We start from the raw sequence: 18,994 nt of genomic DNA on the forward strand, positions 1-18,994 counted from the left end.
GCATGGCGAAAAAAAAAAGCGGAAAGAAACAGTGCTCCAGTTACAGTACCGCTCTGATGGTAATGACCGCTGTGCCACTTACTCTAGTAGAAGCTCATATAGAAGAGGAGCCTAGGCAAAGGGAAGGGAAAAGAAGCTCTTTCAGTTACCACCAATCAAATTTTACAGGCTGATCATCGAGCAGGGGACCATGGAATAGACGTGAAGCCAGAGAATTGCTTGTGAAGAGTCATTAACGCAGAAACAGAAGGTTGTGACACGACCAACATATGGTGGCGTTCGCAAGATTGACGTGCACGAGCCTTCTCCGACAAGCTTGCCACCATCAGTCCCGAGCTTACGGCACCGATATCTCGCACCTTCCAGCCGGATCGAACTTGAGACTGGTAGTCGAAAATGTCATTCTGGGCAATCAAAAGCACCTAGCCGGTGGTAGAACTAGAACCCAACACACAAGGTACGCGGCGGAACATTGTGTCACTTCTGACTTACATTCACAACCACAAGCCTGCGGTCCAAAGAAGGGCTTCTAGACTCGCGTTGGATTTCTCCTCGAGGATTTCCATTGTACATCTGGGTGAGTGTACAGTGCGCATATATCACGCCTGCTACGAGGTCGAGTGATGCTGTGACTCAAGTGGCTGAGGCGCAGCAAACCATGGACCACTCAACAATGCGTGACTCAACTTGCTAAGAAGTCAAATAGGATATTTCTGGCTTCTACACTCTAATTATCAGTCACCCAGAATACTAATGCCTATGTCGTCTTCAGCCAGCTAAGTTGCACAACACTCAACGTGGATTGCTAAGAAAGCTTGCATCGCCGACAATACATCGCAAGATGCACATCAACCAAAGCCAAATTACCATACTTCCCGCCAAGCCATGTCTTGAGGTAATTCTGAGAGCCTAGTTGTGAGTCGTACGACCTTTCGAACACACAGCAGTGACAGCATCACTATCGTCGAGTCCCGTGGGGTTGGACATGCACGAAATGGATCTTCCTGAACCATCACACTGCAAATACTAATTCTCATGTGCAGAAAATTGCCAATTGATCCTCACATTCGTTCTATCTGCAACCTCACGATCCAGATGCCTTCCTAATCCGCACCTTCGCCGACGCCCCAGAAAAAATGTTTCGTGCCGAGCCGCCGCCGACCAACAAAAATCAAATCTTCTCTCCAAGTCTGCTTCCCTTCAAAGCTGGTAGAACTCGGAGCAGAAAGAGGTACTGGTAGCCAACCTAGTGTTGCAATCATGGCTAACCAAAAGAAAGCTCTGAACTCGAGGTGCACTGTCCCAACTGCAGATGCCAAATATTCCAAGCTGAGAGGCAGCATCGTCACGTGATTCCGCGTACACGCACGCGAGAGTTGGCTGCACAATAGATCCTTCACTATAGTCCTCACTTTCGAGCCGTGGCTTGATTGTTTTATTTCCTTGAGCTAGAGTGGCCGGGTTCTCGTTTGGAGATTTCACCTGCGCACTACCGATACGACTGGAAACGTACTATATCTAGCACAAACTTCTACGAACATACCACAGCGTCTCATGATGACGACGAATATGCGCACCTTTCTCCCTATGTTACCGCCCGAGCTCCGCAACGAAGTCTACAGCTACCTCTCAGCCCACGAGACCTCCACGACAAGCAATGCCGGCCTTCCTCTACAGCTCAAGAGCTATTCGTGCAAGCATACCCTCGTCCAAATCTGTCCGGTCCATTCAGGCTCCACGGGCCTCCTAGCACTCCAGCACTACAATTTCCTCGAAGCACACGAATATCAGACTTGGCTTCTCAACAACGCCGTCACAGTACGGCTGGGTGTTGTCTTCAGGGGTCGCGTTAACACATTCGTCCAAGAACACTGGGACAAGAAGATCGAGACCCATATCCACAAACTGGCAAAGCAGCACCCGTGGTTGAAGAAGGTGGCCAAGTACGACATCCAGATCTTGTGGGACGCTCCAGACGGGGTGCTGAAAAGCAAGAACAACAGGAGAACTGCCGGTCAGATACCGCGGGCCATGACGCGAACCCTGACAGCGCTGATGGACGAGGATACTAGGAAGAGCCAGGGGGGTGTATCGGTCAAGCTACGCCTCGAGCACCATGTTGCTGGTGTGGCAATCCGTTCAGCACCGCGGTTTGGACTCGGCAGCTTCATGGCGCTGGCAACGGACTCAGGTTGCCGATCGCAGACAATGGAGATCTGGAAGGAGCCGTGTCCCAGGGTCCTGCCCCGCAAGTCTGCGCGACTGACGCCAGTGGTGAAGCATGAGGAGAAAGTGCTGTTGAAGTTTGAACATGGTCGCGTGGCCTGGGTAGACAGGGGGCAGGGGACATTGGTGATGAAGAAAATCGCTGTTTCAGAGAAGACGACAAGTGCTTCGTTCATGGACACAGGGATAGCGTACGACTCGCCAACCGAGTTCATGCTGTTAGAGCTGCTTGAAGACTGCTATGGGAGAAGGTGACCACGAGTTATGTATGAAATTTCAAGAACTATAGAAGATACCGCAAACCGATGTCAGTGTCAACTTGCAAACGACCGCAGAGCGAGAAACTGTAAGCTGCATCAACTGTGGCTCAGTAGTATCATGCGATCAATTTCATGCGTACCACATACACCACATCCACGTCATTCCACATCAGCACCAACCACACGACACGCAAAAAGAAAGGCAGCATCCACCGAAAATCTTTCGTGGCGTTCTACATCGGCCGAGCCCTAGACCCACACCGACCGCGGAAACCTCAGAGCCCCAATCGTTCCACGCCAAAAATGTTCAACCACCCTACGACGAAACAACGGCAAAATGCATCGGCCGGGAATCGAACCCGGGGCTAGCCGAAACTGTCCCGTGAGGGATGGCAACGGCTAATTTTACCACTAAACCACCGATGCGAGAATTTATTATTCGCCTCTCTTGCAACAGCTTCTTGGAAGTTTGCGAAGAAGTTATAAATATATAGTCAACAATTGCATACGGCTTGGCATAGTCGAGAACGACCGCCAAAACTGTATTCTGGAAAACCACAAGTGACTTCCCGATAATACCCTACCAGCATATTGGTGGCATGAGGCGAGGCGGCTCAAGAAGCTTGGCTTAGCAACACTTCTCTGCCCTGTCGCAACCATGACATTATGATCTCACTGCTTCAAAAGACGTCTGCAACTCTAATTACCTAGGGCCAAATCCCAGGCTGCAAGCGCCATGCGGCGGCTGCGGTACTTCTGGATCGACACATGCTGCATCGATAGATAGGACAACAACAAGCGCTCAAGGGCAATCAACTCGATGTTCCAGTGGTACCGGAACGCGGCATAGTGCTACGTCTTCCTGTCGGACGTGTCGCTGTCAGTTGCGAAAGAGACGGGCATGGCCCCGTGCAGCGACTGGGAGGCGTCGTTTCGTGCAAGCGCATGGCTCACTCGAGGACGGACGCTGCAAGAGCTGATCACGCCAGTGACAGTTAAGTTCTTCTTGCGTGAAGGACAGCGCATAGGCGACAAAGCATTGCTTAATTGCTTACCACATAATGTCACCAGCATCCCGCTTACAGCACTGCGTAACAATCTTTTAGATCAGTTTAGCATAACTAAACAAAGGCGGTAGGTTAATAATTGCAAAACAACTAAAGAAGAAGATATTGTTTATTACCTATTTAGAGTTCTTAGCAGCTTTATACTAATTACATATAGCAAAGGAGAGGAGAATGCACAAAGGAGACTGCAGGCTAAGATAGAGGCAGCTAGCAGTGCACCGTTAATTATTCTATTCTTACAAAATAAGTCTTTTATTAATTGCAAAGCACAGCTTGCTGGACTTAAAGCAAACCTCTTTAGCAACAACTAAACTACTACTACGCTAGCAATAGTTAGGCTATGCAGGATAGGCAAGTCGCAGCTCGCACTTAAGGCTGCACACAGAACAAAATTAAACAGCAAGGATTGTCTAGTCTTTTGGATGGACGCGACTGATATAGACAGCCTCTACCAGTTATATGCAAGCGTTGCGCAGAAGCTTAATATACCTGGCTGTGAGGAGGACCAGGCAGATATGAAGCAGGTCGTGAGATGCTGCGTGGCAGAGGTTAGTAAGCTCCATTACCTTAGTATACTCTGCATTGCAGAAAGCCTCTCTATAACACACTGTTTCCAGACATGGCTCAGTCCCATCAGTCAGATTCAAGCACCCAGCGAACCTCTCGCGCAGGGAAGTCAACGTCTCACACGCACGTCTACTCCATGATCTACGCAAGAGGCGAGTGGATAAGAAGACAGTAAAGTGGATCGCAAGCTTTCTTAGCAATAGACACACGAGCATCGCAATTGACAGCTTCCAGTCAACAGCGTATCAAATCAACACAGGCATACCCTAGGGATCGCCGCTATCACCTATCCTCTACCTCTTCTACAACGCTAACCTGATAGACGAATGTAATTAAGCATTAGACACTATATTTACAGGCTACATAGATAATGTTAGCATCCTTATATAGGGTAGGACAATAGAGTAAACATGCAAGACACTAGGTAGGATACTTAAGAAGGCACAGCGTTAGGCTAGCATACACGCATAATTTTCGCTCTAAACAAGTTCCAGCTTACTTACTTTACAAGATCACGCAAACGCATTAACACTGCAACACCTATTTAAACTAAATAAGGCGAGATATAACCTGCAGCAATGTGTAAGTACCTTAGACTAACAATAGATGCAAAGCTACACTAGGAAGAACACATAGAGGAGATTAGACAGAAAGCAACAAAGACAGTTAACACTCTTAGCAGCCTAGGAGGGTCTTACTAGGGCGCTAGTCTTCTTAACCTGCGGTAAATATACAAAGGCACCATACTCCTGCAGATAATACGCCTGCTTAATATAGTTAAACACTAGCATAGAGGGAAGCTATAAACTGGAAGGATGCTTAATATATTGCAGAGCATATATGGAAGAGTAGTAAGGGGTTATTAGTAGAGCGTAAAGAGCTACGTTAGAAGCAGCATTAGAAATAGAGACGTTTCTCCTCCCTGTTAACTCAACTTAAGCAGCAGATATAGAAGCGCAACGCAGGCACATGTAAAGCACTGGTCTCCAAAAAGTGTTATACCCCGATTCACATCCAACTCGGCCCCTTTACGTTCCGTTTCCTTTCCACACCCTGGTCACCACATTCTGATCTTCCCTGTATTCAAGTGGTATAAAAGCACAAGGAGAATCATGCTTAGATAGCTAGTTTTTAAGTATCCTTTCGTACAAGACCTATAGGAATAGAAGAATCTCTGTGTTACCTATCCCAGTGCTCCTATACACCTCGTAGCGGATACACACGCATTTAGAGCCTTCTATCATCCTGTGTCGTTACAGCACATCTGACTGTTGTACATATTCTCCTCTACTACAGCAAGCGCAGAAATCTCTAGAGCTACATCTTTGCTAACCTTTCTAGACAAGACAACATCTAGACTATTATAGGCACGCTACAGCTAGCTACCAAAGCTATTAAGTATGTAGAGTAGACGCAGATCTTTAGGCAAAATAGGGATTGCAAGCATAAAGACGACTATTAAGTACTAGGGGGAGACTAAAGCCATTGCAGACGTACAACATAAGGCACCTATACCTCTACAAGACTAGAAGTACAGTGTTTAGTTAGTAGAGTTATTATCTAGATAAGGTTGGCAGCTACGTGTAGATAGTGATGAGAGGAAAACAGCAGGCCTTTAGGGACAGATAGCTCTTAGGAGTAAAGTAGGGCAGCGCAGATTAATGTCTGCACCGCGTTAGCTGTCTACTAAACCTGCTAGCTGGGCATAGCTGCATTTGGCGGCTGCAACTGTGTAGGACTTGATTAAATTAAATCAAATTAAATTGTAGACGTTAAGGTTTAGTTTAAGATAGACAGACGTGAGGAAAGAGTATAGGTAGTGTTATAGCAATAAGTCGATACTATACTAGGGCGCAGCTAGAGAGCTAATTAGGGCACGCACGCTAGGTATACCACTATCCTGCCTGCTCTGTTGATTGATTGATAAGTTTAACGTCCTGTGTGAGTCTGCCTGCTCTGTGTTGTTAGCCTGTACGTAGTAAATACACGGATTACATACTTCTGTCCCCTACGCCTGCCAGTACCTTAACAGATAAGTAGTTATAGTAAGAGTGTATAATGCTACAAAAAGTAAGTTACAATTAATAATTAAACTGCCAATACTACCTGTCTCAAGTAAAAACTGATCTACTAGACCTGGGGTTCTAAATTGATTCCCTAAATGCATTACGAATTACTTATCCGATTTTTTAAAGCCTAATATAGGGGAAGAGATTAAGAAGCTTAGGTTTAGGGCGCTATTTGTCTACAGACTACTACATCTAACGGAAAGCAACAAGATCTTTACCTGTAGCTTTACCAAAGCTTGTATTCTCATCTTCGCATATAAAATTAGTTCACCTTCAAAGTATGGGACGCTTTTCTTGCAATTGAAGTATTCGCGCCCTTCCATCTCCTTTAGGTGGGCTAACTAGAGGTTTACTTCCACATGTCGCCTTCGTCTTCGATTTTCTAATTTACTATGCTGTGACTGATTGGCTCCCAGCTTAGGATTATCGAGAAAGTTTTGTAAGTTGCTAGATTCCTGTAGCCACCACGACAGATGTCGTAAGCAAGCCGTACTGGTTCGACAAGTTCCTGAGGCCACATGCTTGCGCTGCCCGGAAATGGCCCGCGCCAGCCCAGCCCAGCCTTGTTCAACCGCTTTTCTTCTTTCTCATCGAATTGACTTAAAACGACAAAAACAATATAGTACCTGCGTCCGTTGGCCTCAAACTCTTGATCAAGACGATGATCTGATAGAAACGCTTTGTATTCACTGTGGTCTAGGTGCCAGTGTGTGTTAAGATGCTCCACAACATCTTTTTTGTTAGCAGCAATACGATCTGCGAAGATCTTTCGAACAACAGCTGGGTAGTCCTGTTTCCAGTTTGGGCGGCGCACTCCGTCGACTAGCCAGTACAGTGTTGCAGGGGAGTGCTCCCTCACCATCTGCTGAACGATGGCTTGGACGTTTCCGGGTCGTAGCTCACCCCGTCCACCCACGGTACCCCACGATGGATGCCACTCCAAGGCTATGCGATCAAAACAACCAAATGTAGTCCCGTGCATAGATTGCTCAATCCAGTATTGCCAAGGCCCGTGCTTAAGCAGTGACGTCGCCTGGCCTTGACTGTTATGTAGTCGTAAGACAACAAGATCAAGTGTATGAATACGAGGACGAAGCAACTGCCAACTACTATGAAGCGCTGAAACGGCCGGATTCGACGGGCTCGACGGGCTCGACGAGTTCATATTGGCATTGTACTGCGTCTCCCACTCCTCTATGGACCGCGGCCGGTATAGCGAGCCTTTGCTGCGTCGAATAGGCCAACTACATTTACGATTGGTTTGAATGTATCGTAATGCAGTGAAACGTGATAGCCGGCAGAGTGAGAGAAGTGTTGCAATCTGTGAATAGGTTGAGAGTTGCCTGCAGCGGTTCGTGTATGCTATCTCATCGGCTAGTTCGCTTTCCAGATTTCCACTTCTGGTAGACTTTGATTGTCCGATGGCAGCTGGCACGGTGGTAAGGAGAAAGCGAAAGAAAGCGCTCGACTCATGGGCTGCTTCGTAGCGTTTTTGGAACTCGGGATTGAGCCGCCGACTGTAAGAGACATCTGAGTCCGTCTCGGGCATGCGATCAAACTTGCATACTTGAGTCATACGAATGCTGTCGCGGATAAACTCTGGATCTTGTGGTATGCCCTCAACTTCGATCCAGTGCACCCCACGAGAAGTGGGAAGCACTAGCTCCCAAATCGCTTCTTGAAGCTCGACTGCAAGGTCGTTGAAGATTGCCATGGTCAAAAAGAAATCCGTAGTAGTTGTTCAGAAATTGTGTCGCGTTGTACGGGTGTTGTGGCAGTGATGAGCCTGTGATGACAATCGCATAGTCCTTTTAAGATGAAGGAGTCTGAGTTTGGGAAAGGTATTACCTAAGCTTACTTAATCAATATTAGCATCTTAGGCACTAGCGCACCAGCGTCGTATAGGCTCCTTCAGCGAAGTCGGGGTCTGACCATCAAGGAGCAGCATCCCCACTAGCGACATGGATTCTTTTGTTCCGTAGCGTGTCCTTGTTCTGTAGTCGTTGTTTATGAGATCCGTAAATTGGAAATTGTTCGGCCCAGTGCACATCATGTTAGGACTATGTCGGTAGATACTGCTAACTAAAGCCCCTACAACGACCGGTCAGATATCCATGTCCACGCCGAGATTCCAAGTGTCGCGTTCCGACGTTCGGACTCCGGACTTGACAAAAACGTCTCCACAATTACGCCCTGCTGGACTTCGATGACTTGTGGACGGACTCCAAAGCCCTCTGGGTTTCTAAAATTCAAATTGGAGACTTGATCATGGAGTCCGTAACTCGGACCTCGTCTTTACGGTGGTACATTCTACGTATAAATGCAACATTCTCAGCTACTATGCTACTCAACCATAGCCACTATTTTCTACCGTTTGCCTGGAGCAGCGACCCTCTCAGTTCCTACTATCATACAACGATACCCTCACTATCCTTTACGCATTAAATCTCCTGGTTGAGATTGTCACAGCATCCCCAAACCATTCTGACGAGTACTCTCTTGCACACAGTCTTCATCAAGCGACCGCTCGCAATCTCTCATTTTCGTCGATTTCGAAGCCTTTCGATCATAACTATTCTTATTATTTTCTCTTCCTCCGCCTTCTCGCACGCAAGAAACTAAACCCGCATCCAATAAGTCAAGATGAAGTTCTTCGGCACAATCGTGGTGGCTACAGCTCTGTTTGCTTCCGGCATATCTGCTTTGCCTTTGAGTGACCTTGGCGGAATCCACCCCAGGGCCCCAGCAGATTACGACATCAACAAAGTTCTCAAAATCTGGATGAATGATGCCAAGACTCAAAGGAGGCTGGCAAACCACTGTAACACCAAAGGAGGATGGGAGGGTTGGGCGCAGGGTGAAATCGAATCTGAGTTCAGAGATGCATTCGCGATCCCGCAGACTATTCGCGAAGAGACCAGTGTTTACAAAGGCAGAGAGCTCGCAGACCTTGTTCTACCGAAGACGGCTAAAAAAAGGGGCATGGTTATTGAGCTCAAGTGCGAGAATGCTTATGGCCAGAAGGGAGTCAAGATTAAAGCCCCTGTACGTGCCGACATTGCCAAGCAGTCCGCTGTCAAACCCGAGTTTAACGACTTTACTTTCATAGCCCTTGCTATGGCTTATACAAAAGAGGCCGACGCATCTCTCAGGAAAATCGGCATGAAGCCTATCCGGGGGGCTGACGCGAATGTAGCGGGCCCACACACAGTGAGAATATACAGGGAAGATTACAAGCTCAAGAGCTTGATCGACGAGATAGAGGACTTGGACAAGGCCATGTATAATTTGTTCCTCTCAAAGTCAAGGCCAGGCTCACCTTCAGGCACTCCGCCCTCTTCATCTAACCCAGCACCTGGCAAGACGGCACCGGGCAAGACGGCACCTGGAAAGACGGCACCTGGAAAGACGGCACCTAAATAGACAGTATTTGGTAAGACAGTGTCTAGCGAGCTAGTTTTGGCCCACTATTAGGACAATAAACATATTGGATCAGATCTCACCACAAACCTATGAGCCTGTAAAATATTAATCGATTTGGAAGTGGACTTTCACATTTTCTTAACAATATGCTACATGTCTACGAGGTTATCTTATTGGCAAATTGGCGAGCTTCAGCTGGGCAAGTGAAGGGTGTTCGGATAGGTAGCCGTGAAAGGATTATGTCTCTGTACTCTCAGATGATCCTTTACAATGGGTTACAATGGCGTACTTTATCAATGGTAAAGATTGCATAGTAAGTCCTTGATATATTACACTGCCAGACGGGCGTACAGCACCATTACTGACTGGCAGATCTCGTGATGGATGCTTCTCGTTGTCGCGTCCGCGTTTGTTTCCATGCGTGTCTACGCACGCGCAGTGTGTGTCCACGAGAGACTACAATGGTCAGAGATTCTCTTGATTGTGGCTGCGCTCGATGCTCTGGGTCTTGTCATATGTGACACACTTACCTTCAGTATGGGTGCCATGGATAGTCTCAAGAGCTCGGAAAGACTCAAAGGGTAATCAGAGCCTGCAGCGTATCTACATCGCATACTCTGCCTAATCTTGGTTATATTGGCACCTTTTATCCTACGGCGGACACGCTGGATCTTCAGCTGGTCGCTGAGGGTCGATCAGCCAGAGTTTACGTACGGGCAACGATTACCAAGCACCCACGGTACCGTGTCTGTGCACCTGGCGGGTCACCCCACCAACTTTCTTACCTCTACAAAAGTGAGGCTACAACCTAACTTACAGCACAGTTATCTGCTAATGTATGTGCAGGCTTTCTACGCGATGCAAGTCGATTTGTGCTGCGCTTTAGTTCTGTTCTAGCAGACGCATCCCTGCAAGTGTACTTGTTAGCGCTTGTCTTTGCGCCAGAGGCAAGCGTTATAAGGAAGACGGTTGTCAATCAGGTCCCTCAAGAGATTGAGATGCTGTCAGACAGGCAGGCAGACTAGTATGCGTGTCGCATTGCGCTAGAATGTCATACAAGTTATGTTAACGCAGCTGTGTTCTTGCCAGACGGACGGCTGCTAGCATCAGCATCTTGCGAAAAGACAGTGCGAGTGTAGGAGACAGCAACAGGCACGTGTTGCAGCGTGCTTAGCGGCCCTTCTCTTACGTTGGTAAGCTCCTTTCCTCTCTAGATGGACATTATCTGCATACTAACGAAGGAGATATTCTGCTGCCTCAGAATTTCCACCTAACGTTGTCTGCGGAGCCAGAAGAGCATGCTTCCCAGCTCTTAGTCGAGGACCAGTGGGTGCTGCGCAATGCGCAGCGCTGCCTCTGGCTACCATTTGAGTATCGCACTTACAAGACAGCTATATACAGGGATACAGTCTGGTTTAAGTGTCTATCTGGGCGTGTGGTCCTACTGAAGCTGATATAGAGGTGCGAACGGGAAAGGCGATGCTACCCTGTATAAAGGGAGCAGGCTTCGCAGGCACAAGAGGGGCAAGCTGGTAACAAAGCAGGTCGAGTTGAGTGCAAAATAGCAGACAAAGATTAACTAAGGGCTAGGAGTAGCTAGGTATATATACTAGGGCCCACTAGGTAGCCGAAGCTTGGCGCTAGTGAAGGGAAAGAGCGAAGGAAGGAAGTGAAGAAAGGGCTATCATAGGTAGGCCCTGAGTGAATGTTCCTGCACTAAACGCAGTAGCATTTGTAAAATTGAACTGAGGCGCAAAACCACCGATGCTGGTGAAGTTGTTGGTGACTTCGAAAAATGAACGCAATACATAATATATGTAGTTGAAAAATAGTCTGATCAATCCAAAGATTTAATGTCCATCTATCTTCAAGAATGATGCGGGCTCATCGGTGGAAGTGGATCGAGATTGCTGATGTGGATATCTAGCTCAGAGCGGTGAGAGAAAGAAACTTTGATCCCAAGTACACTCATCTCTGCCTTGACTCTAACTCTACCTACATGACCAAAACTCCGCCAGTGTAGCTAACAGAAGGTCAGCGTTACGCCTTAGAGACTTCGTGTTCGTTCAGCAGAATGGCATTTATGAAGGCGAGAATAGTGTAGCTAGCATTATAAAAGCCTTTCTGAGTTTAGGGTTAGCATTACGGAAGAAGCATGAAGGTTGATAAATTCAAATGACTGCGCCTGCACCTTGTAAAAGTGCAAAGAGGGAGTTCCTTACACTTCGATCCGCACTGTGTAGTGCACTACTCACTATATCCAACTCAGAGAGCACCCGCGTCATCGCTTATTCTTACTCGGTCGTGTGTATATGCCTGAGGATGTATAGGTGAGCTTTGTCGTGGTTCAGCTTCTTCACACGATGGAATATGTTCCTGACTCTCTGTCACTCCAGGACTTTGCGTGTCACCATCGATTTGTTCCACTTCCAGTGTCTGATTGTCTTCGTGTGGTTCTGTAACGTCGGGGATTGCTTGATCCGTATGGATTTCTGGATGGATTTCTGTACCTCCGTCTTTGTCGAGAAGCTGGTCATCGCTGGTCTTTTTTCGATTCTTCCGCAGGTGCCAACTCCACTTTGCTCGCTTGCGAAAGGTAGGTGCCTCACCACTGTTATCTTTATCATGCAGCCACGGAATGGTGACAGCAGTGCTATCACCGATTTTCTCCATGTTCCTCGTTTCAAGCGGATTGATCTTGTCCTTGGTTTGGTTCGGGCTCTGATCTTGAGATGCTCGCTCGCATGAGTCGAAGCTGTGTTTGTCCAGGGCGCCATCCACGATGTCACGGCCGTAGAAAATGAGCGGTAAGGTGCTGTCTTTCCACACAGGTCTGCTTTTGCGATGTCTCCAATTTTTCGCCATTGTCCATATTGCCAGAGCTGCCGTGATCACCGTAAGACTGATTGGAAATATCAACCATACTCCACGCATCGATACGCAAGTCGTCATCTGCCATGCCAGGCCGTGGATCTCGTCCAGCGGAAGGTCCTCTCCTTTTCTATCGCCCTCGTCAGCCGATCCGTAGTCCGATCGAAATCTTCTTGTCATAGCCTCCGCAAACAGGTCAAACCACTCTGTGACGTTGGAAAGTCCGGTAGTGAGGTTCGATAGACTCGTATAGCTCTCACCATAGAGAGCCCGTAGAACCGTCTCCGCACCAAGCCCCGGCAGAAACTTTTCATCCGAATCCGACTGTTCAGCATCGCGGCAATTAAATGTCTTGGTCAACCTGCAAGATCCGTTGAATATCTCATGATTCAACAATCTCGATATTGCAACAACAAATTGTGGATGCTGACGATAGATGCACTCTTTTGGAGCAGTGATGTTCATAGAGACCGGTTGGGCAGCCCCTGTGTGGCCGTAGTCTGTGAAATCATGGAGTGCGAGATCTGTCCCATTTATCCAGGCACTTGTCTCGTTGTTCAAGTCATAGACCTGGCCCTGCGCTCGACACGGAGATTGGACGGCCGTGTAGCTTATGAACAAATTCTCGAGAGTGTTTTGACTTCCATCTTCTTTAACTTGATCGTTCCAGAGCATGTCGAGTTGCATGACTTTGGATCCGACCTTGGTCTCCGAAACTTCGTTGTTGCTGATCGACGTAGTGTATGTCTGTACGCACGGGTACAGGCTACACATCACTGCCGCAACAGTCTCATTCGCGTATGAGTTCAATCCAACGAATGAGGCGTTGACATAAGCCCATCTTGAGAAGGTTCTCAACTCGGATGTCAGAAGCTCGCCCATCCAAGAAAGATCGCTGTTCGGTTGGATGCGAACCACCTCTCGTCCGCCACACCCTCTCGAGACAGACATATTGTTGGGTAGTGACAGGACTGGGTACCCACAAGTTGAGTTCTCTCGTACAACGAGAGATGAGATATCAGTGCACTTATTGCACATAGCCACCGTTGAATGCGTTACGGAGTCCTTGTCATATGGGATACCAGGCTCTGAGTGTGCAGGATCGCCATTTGGGAACGTACAATTTCCAGTAGAACACGAACCCCGAATTCGATTCTCCACGCTTCCAGGAGCGGTAACAGCGGAGAGGATCACCGTAATAAGGTCGGGTGCAGGGACTCCTAGATCGTCGCGTTCGACATCGGAAACGTAGCCGCTTCGACGTGGAATATAGTGAGCGAAACTTATAGAGGCGTTGAGACCAGAGGCAGCAAATGTGCATTCTGATGTCCGACTAGCCAGTTGTACAGACGGGCCAACCAAGAATGAAGTGAAGAGAATGATCGCGGCCATGGAAGTAATCAGATCGCGCCAAAGTACCGTAGGCAACAACTGTATGGCTCCAACAATCCCCCGACTGCCAGAATCGAACTTCTGTAAATCTGAGACTGGGCGTTCTCGTATTGTCCCAAACCACTCCCATTTTCTCTGAGAGATGATCTGGGAAACAACAACAACCAGCATGCCACGAAGAATGGTAGAGAGGAAAGCGAGAAGGGCGTTAAAATTGACTTGCTCGCCCCAGTCAGGCGCCGGCTTTCCATCGTGAGTTGCCAAGAGAACAGCGATAGCGACAATGAGACCAATGGCCACAGTGATAGAGAGGATCTCCCAGATCCAGTTCCGGAAGATCCTGTAAGTATTTTTGTCGGTAGATTTGTGGGCTGCGTCAGCTCCGTGCCTGGGATGCGCTCTGTCGAGAGGGCAGTCAGTGTATCGCACGTAGTGAGGGTAGACAAACTGACGTGGGCATAGCGAATAGCTGGCTTCGTTTGGGTGGCATATACGACTTCGAGATAGCAGTTCTCAAGTTGAATAGGGGCACCTTCCCATTTATATATGGAGTGAGGCTGAGTATGCACCAACAAGGCTGAGTGAGATACAGCCAAGGTGTTCGCGTAACGATAAGCATCATGTGACAGGTTCTGCGCAGCCTCGTTCGTTTGGATGTCAGCGCCGATCGACAGGAGTAGAACAGATTGCGGTACAAAGCTTCTCGAGCTTGGAAGCTGTTGATTTACGATGCGCTTCGAAAGACAAGTCATTTTAGCGCGATCATCCTTGAGAGGTAAAGCCCATTACGGATTCTGAACCTTCGGGCTAGGCTCATAGATTGGAACATCCGCGCTGAGGACGATGTCGTTTTGCATGCATGGTCGTGAACGTCCCTTGCCCCGAAGTTGAGAGTGCTACATATCGTGTAAGGTAGCCGCAAGGTAATGGTGACACAGTGCTGCACCGCGTTCTTGAGAGCCGGGGCCATCATACCCTACATCAAGCATGATAGCACTGGATTTGGCATTAAAGAAGAAAGGAGGTTGACGGATTCAAAGGACTACGCCTACGCCGTATAAAAATGCAGAGAGGGAGCTCCGTACACTCGGACCCGCACTGTGTAGTGCACATACATCTTGTCCAAACGCCATTGCGATAAAACCCGTAAGTAGACAGAAAAACGCCTGTGGAGATAAAACCTTCTGTATCAGCTGCCACTCCCATGGCTTCTCAACCGTCTTCCTCCAACCTGCCCGGGCCCGATGCTACTTGAAAAATTCGTAATGCTCAGGTTCTCCCTGTCGTCTTTCCCGCCACCGACAGTCTTCCGCAACATCTTCTTCATCGGCAGCTTGCTCGCACCATCATCGTTGCTGCGCTGCTTTTTGTTCGGCGGCGCGGTCATGATGGCGGAATCTGAAGACTGGGAGGTGAGTGGGAGAGGTTGGGTGTGTGCAGACTCCTGCGCGACGATGTTAACGTCTAGTTCGCGGAGGGAGATGGGTGCAGTGTGGTTCTGGGCGTTCGCATCGATGGAGTGGGTAGAATCAGGTCTCGCAGGTAGGAAAAGCTCCGTAGTAGAGTCGGCGGAGTTCGTGGCGTCGATGAAGATGGGTTGCTTGGTCGGGCTGCGTGTGGTATTGTCTGAGGACGTGAGACGGTCGCGGAGGCGAGAGAGGATAGTGTCGTGATCTTCCGTTCGGGGAAGATTGGAGGGAATGTGATAGTTGACGCGTTGGGGTGTTTGGCCCGTGGGGCTGTACTCGATGAGACTCTGTGCGCCGACAGCGTCACGAAGCTCATGAAGAGGCGCACGGATTGTGGCATCAGCTGACAAGGATTGTAGAGTCTCCTTGAGAGTGCCCTGCTGAGCAGAGACATCAGCTTCGAGAGATTGTACGCGTTCGAAGGATGTTGACAGGTGTTCGCCGACGCTGGAGTATGAAGACTGTACTGTAGACGACAGTGTGGCAAGCGAAGCAGTGTGTGCGGTGTGGTGGACGTTGTTCTGTTCGCGGATGCGAGAGACGATGTCGTCGAGTGAGTGCAGTTGTGTGTCGAGATGTGCCATTTGAGCTTCTACAGTTTTCACTGTGCTTGCATGCACAGACGTGGTGGTGTCCTTGATCAGGTTCGAATGCTGCGTCGCCGTCTCGTAGTCACCTCGAAGCTTGGCCTTCATGGCATCTCTCGAGGTTGTGACGCCTGCCACAATGCTCTTGGACTGGTTGTTCCAGGCCTCTACCCCGGATGTGTATGCGCTCTGCTGTGTCTCAAAGGTTGTGTTCGCAGCTCCGAGCTCTGCACCGACACTGGCAAGCTTCTCGTTCATTCGCTCGTCTTGAGCGTCTGCATTCGCTCCTATGAGCGCGGTGATCTGTTGTAGCAGTTGCTGGCGCTCTTCGGCGGATTTTTGCTTCTCCTCATCAACTACCTGCGCCAGTCGTCCCTGAGTGTGGCTGTTTGCTGCAAGTAGGGCTGCATTTGCCCCGAGTACTTGCGCATGCAAGCGGTCGTTCTCGGCTTGTTGCGCGTTAAGGTTTTTCACAAGCCCGTCAAACGTGGACTTGAAATCGCGTCCCAGATTGGCATATGACTGGTGCAGCTCATCTCGAAAGCCGTCGAGCTCGGTGATGATGTTGGCTGAGATCTGCTCTGCTGCAGACGAGAGCTCGTCAAGACCTGAGCCAATTTTGGTTTTGACCTCTTCGCGCAAGGTCTTGATCTCCTCCAAAACTTGGTTCATGTCGTCCCGTGTTTTCGCGGTCTGCTGGTTCACCTCCTGCTCTGATGTCTGGTATGCTTGCATCTTCTCTTGCAAGAAAGATTGGGATGCGCCAAGTTTCTCGAGCTCATCTCGGACAAAATCCTGCATACGAGCAGAGAGAAGATCCATGATCTGGCCTTGATGTAATTGAAACTCTTCGATTCGATCTTCGACCATGCGAGTAGTATCCAAAACATGGTTTTGCGAAGTAGCCCAGTTGCGACGGTTCTGAGATTGCAGCTCTGACTTCCGGCGGATCTTTGAGCGCAGGCCATCAAGGTCTGAGGTGGTCTTGCCGAGTGTCGAGATCATGCCATAACCAATCTCTGTGAGTTCGCCCTCGGTTTTTTCGTGAGCTTTCCGCAGTTCCCCTTCTTCAGCAAGGTTTTGCCGTGTGTGCTCCAATACAATCTCTGTCTTCTCCAGGATGCCTTTCGTACCGTCCAGGGCTAACTGTGTCTGCTCGTTGTCCTTCTTAAGCGTTTGGAAGTTCGTTGTGATCCTGAAGAGCTCCTCTACCCTATTGCGAAGGTTGACTTCCATCGTCTCGATTCTGTCGCGTTGTTCCTCGCTAAGGATGCGTCTCGACTCGCTGATCGTGGTGATTTCCTCGTAGTTCTCTTGGGTGAGGTAAACACCGTTGCGCTGCCGTGTCGCTATGAGCTCGCTCTTCAGCTTCTCGATTTCGACAGTAAACTCCTTTAGCAGAGTCTTCTTGTTGATTGCCTGGTTGATCTGAGGCTTGTTCCGGATGTTCTTGGCGCGGAAAGCGTAATCGAGGGTGGAGATGGTCTCTTCGAGATTGCTCTTCGCTGGCGATAGTGTTGCAATGATGCACGTTTTCGTACGACCACCGAGAGAGTCTTGCAGGAGCCGTGTCAATTTCGATTCGCGGTACGGAATGTGAGAGCTTCGTTCGACAAGTGCGTTGATAACGCGACCTAGAGTGAGCAAACTCTTGTTGATTAGGCCAGCCTCTGCGGCGCGCTTGTTCTCGGCGCCGCTGCGCTGAATATTCTCACTACCTGCAAGATCGACAAGGTTGAGCTTTCCAGCGCTCAGGTATTCTTGTCCATCCTCCGTTGTGCGCTTGATGTACACGGTGATGGTGAAGACTGTGTGACTTCGGGAACTCAGGTCGTTGCACTTTGTCGCCGCCACCTGACGCTTGTGGCTGCCGGAGCGCAAAAGCTGGATACCCTCCCGCGCGGTCTTCAAGTGACACTCTTCCATGCCCTGGACCATGGTTGTCGTCTGCCCTTTTTTGCTGTTGTCGTCGAAGATCTTCAACTTCACGGAGTCGTCTGCCGCGCACAGATCGCGTAGCTCTTCGTTGTAGAGTTCGATGAAAGAACATTTGACAGAGCTCTCGGTCTCCTCCAGTTCGAGTTTGCGGAAAAGATCGTACAAGACGCGAGGAACAATACCGGCGGCGTCAGGGAGGGGAAGAACGTCGGAAATATCACCGGTCATTGTGTATGTCTTTCCCGTGCCGGTTTGGCCGTATGCGAAGATGGTGCAGTTGAAGCCATCGAGGACCTGAACCATGTTAGGAAAGTCTCGCTTTGAAGAGCTGCACTGTAGGTACCTCGTCTATGATTGGTGTCACGACTTCGTCGAAGACCATCTCTTGGTCTGCCGCCGACGAGAAGACCTTGTCGAACTGGTACGTCTTGTTGTTGAGCGCATTTGCGCCCATGGAGAGCTCGACTGTGTTGCCTTTGATGCCGTTGGTGGTGACGACAACACCGCTGTTTTCGCGCACCTCGCGGTCGTTGCGGCCACGACATCGGACGACAACGTTGATGTTTGTCTCTTGTCCAGCATCTTCGAAGTCGGCCGCTTTTCTCTTGAGCGGTGATGAGCGCGGTGTGCCTCTTGTCCTAGTCGAGGCTACCGACTCTGCTCGTGATGTGCGCCCGTCGAGCATGGGCGTGGCAGAACGACCACGGATTAGGTTGTTTGTCGCCTGTCGCGATGCTGGCGGGCGCATTGTGGACGTTGTGCGCTTCACCGCCGGAAGCCCTGGTCGAGGGAGGCCAGACATACTGAAGTGTGCTGGCTGTGGTGGTTAGTGAGGATGGCGTCGGTGATGTCGTGCTGTGTTGATGCGCGTAAACAACAAAACACCAGGGTTGCAGGGATCTGAGTGGGGCCCAAGCACGCTACCGGTAGCCAGCCGGGCTTCGTCATGTGCCGTCGTTCGGGGACTCAACGCTCGCAACCACCCTACGCTGTTCCATCTGACCATACTTGACCTGTTTTGCATATGATACCCTGACCTGCGCTTTTGCATCTTTCACTGTGAATCTCTGGAGCCTCGCCATTGAGAGGGAGCTCAACACCACCTTGCATTCCCCCCCACCAACC

The 18,994-nt window shown here is 49.3% G+C and overlaps 6 protein-coding genes and 1 non-coding gene across 7 annotated transcripts, besides 4 other annotated features; 2 read left to right on the forward strand and 5 right to left on the reverse strand.

Moving 5' to 3' along the window:
• Positions 1-1,569: 1,569 nt before the first annotated feature.
• EKO05_0004254 (uncharacterized protein) lies at positions 1,570-2,481 on the forward strand (the record flags this gene model as incomplete). The annotated part of the gene is made up of 1 exon (XM_038945539.2): positions 1,570-2,481. The coding sequence occupies one exon, from the start codon at positions 1,570-1,572 to the stop codon at positions 2,479-2,481; it is 912 nt and encodes a 303-aa protein (XP_038800065.2).
• A 343-nt stretch (positions 2,482-2,824) lies between these two features.
• EKO05_6t2 lies at positions 2,825-2,912 on the reverse strand. The gene has a single exon. It is a non-coding gene; the product is annotated as a tRNA-Gly (tRNA).
• Positions 2,913-4,232: 1,320 nt separating this feature from the next.
• Positions 4,233-4,387: a mobile genetic element.
• Positions 4,388-5,320: 933 nt separating this feature from the next.
• Positions 5,321-5,378: a dispersed repeat.
• Positions 5,379-6,032: 654 nt separating this feature from the next.
• Positions 6,033-6,069: a mobile genetic element.
• Positions 6,070-6,571: 502 nt separating this feature from the next.
• EKO05_0004255 (uncharacterized protein) lies at positions 6,572-7,903 on the reverse strand (the record flags this gene model as incomplete). Its single annotated transcript, XM_038945540.1, has 1 exon — positions 6,572-7,903. The coding sequence occupies one exon, from the start codon at positions 7,901-7,903 to the stop codon at positions 6,572-6,574; it is 1,332 nt and encodes a 443-aa protein (XP_038800066.1).
• A 929-nt stretch (positions 7,904-8,832) lies between these two features.
• Positions 8,833-9,612, forward strand: EKO05_0004256 (uncharacterized protein; the record flags this gene model as incomplete). Its single annotated transcript, XM_038945541.1, has 1 exon — positions 8,833-9,612. The coding sequence occupies one exon, from the start codon at positions 8,833-8,835 to the stop codon at positions 9,610-9,612; it is 780 nt and encodes a 259-aa protein (XP_038800067.1).
• A 237-nt stretch (positions 9,613-9,849) lies between these two features.
• On the reverse strand, positions 9,850-10,226 carry EKO05_0004257 (uncharacterized protein; the record flags this gene model as incomplete). The annotated part of the gene is made up of 2 exons (XM_059636346.1): positions 9,850-10,068; positions 10,143-10,226. The coding sequence occupies 2 exons, from the start codon at positions 10,224-10,226 to the stop codon at positions 9,850-9,852; spliced, it is 303 nt and encodes a 100-aa protein (XP_059492329.1).
• Positions 10,227-10,935: 709 nt separating this feature from the next.
• Positions 10,936-13,833: a mobile genetic element.
• EKO05_0004258 (uncharacterized protein) lies at positions 11,878-14,046 on the reverse strand (the record flags this gene model as incomplete). The annotated part of the gene is made up of 1 exon (XM_038938693.2): positions 11,878-14,046. The coding sequence occupies one exon, from the start codon at positions 14,044-14,046 to the stop codon at positions 11,878-11,880; it is 2,169 nt and encodes a 722-aa protein (XP_038800068.2).
• Positions 14,047-15,064: 1,018 nt separating this feature from the next.
• Positions 15,065-18,617, reverse strand: EKO05_0004259 (Kinesin- motor protein; the record flags this gene model as incomplete). Its single annotated transcript, XM_038938969.2, has 2 exons — positions 15,065-18,163; positions 18,213-18,617. The coding sequence occupies 2 exons, from the start codon at positions 18,615-18,617 to the stop codon at positions 15,065-15,067; spliced, it is 3,504 nt and encodes a 1,167-aa protein (XP_038800069.2).
• Positions 18,618-18,994: the final 377 nt, after the last annotated feature.

Source organism: Ascochyta rabiei, chromosome 6, assembly GCF_004011695.2.
Source record: "Ascochyta rabiei chromosome 6, complete sequence".
In the NCBI taxonomy this organism is placed as follows: domain Eukaryota; kingdom Fungi; phylum Ascomycota; class Dothideomycetes; order Pleosporales; family Didymellaceae; genus Ascochyta; species Ascochyta rabiei.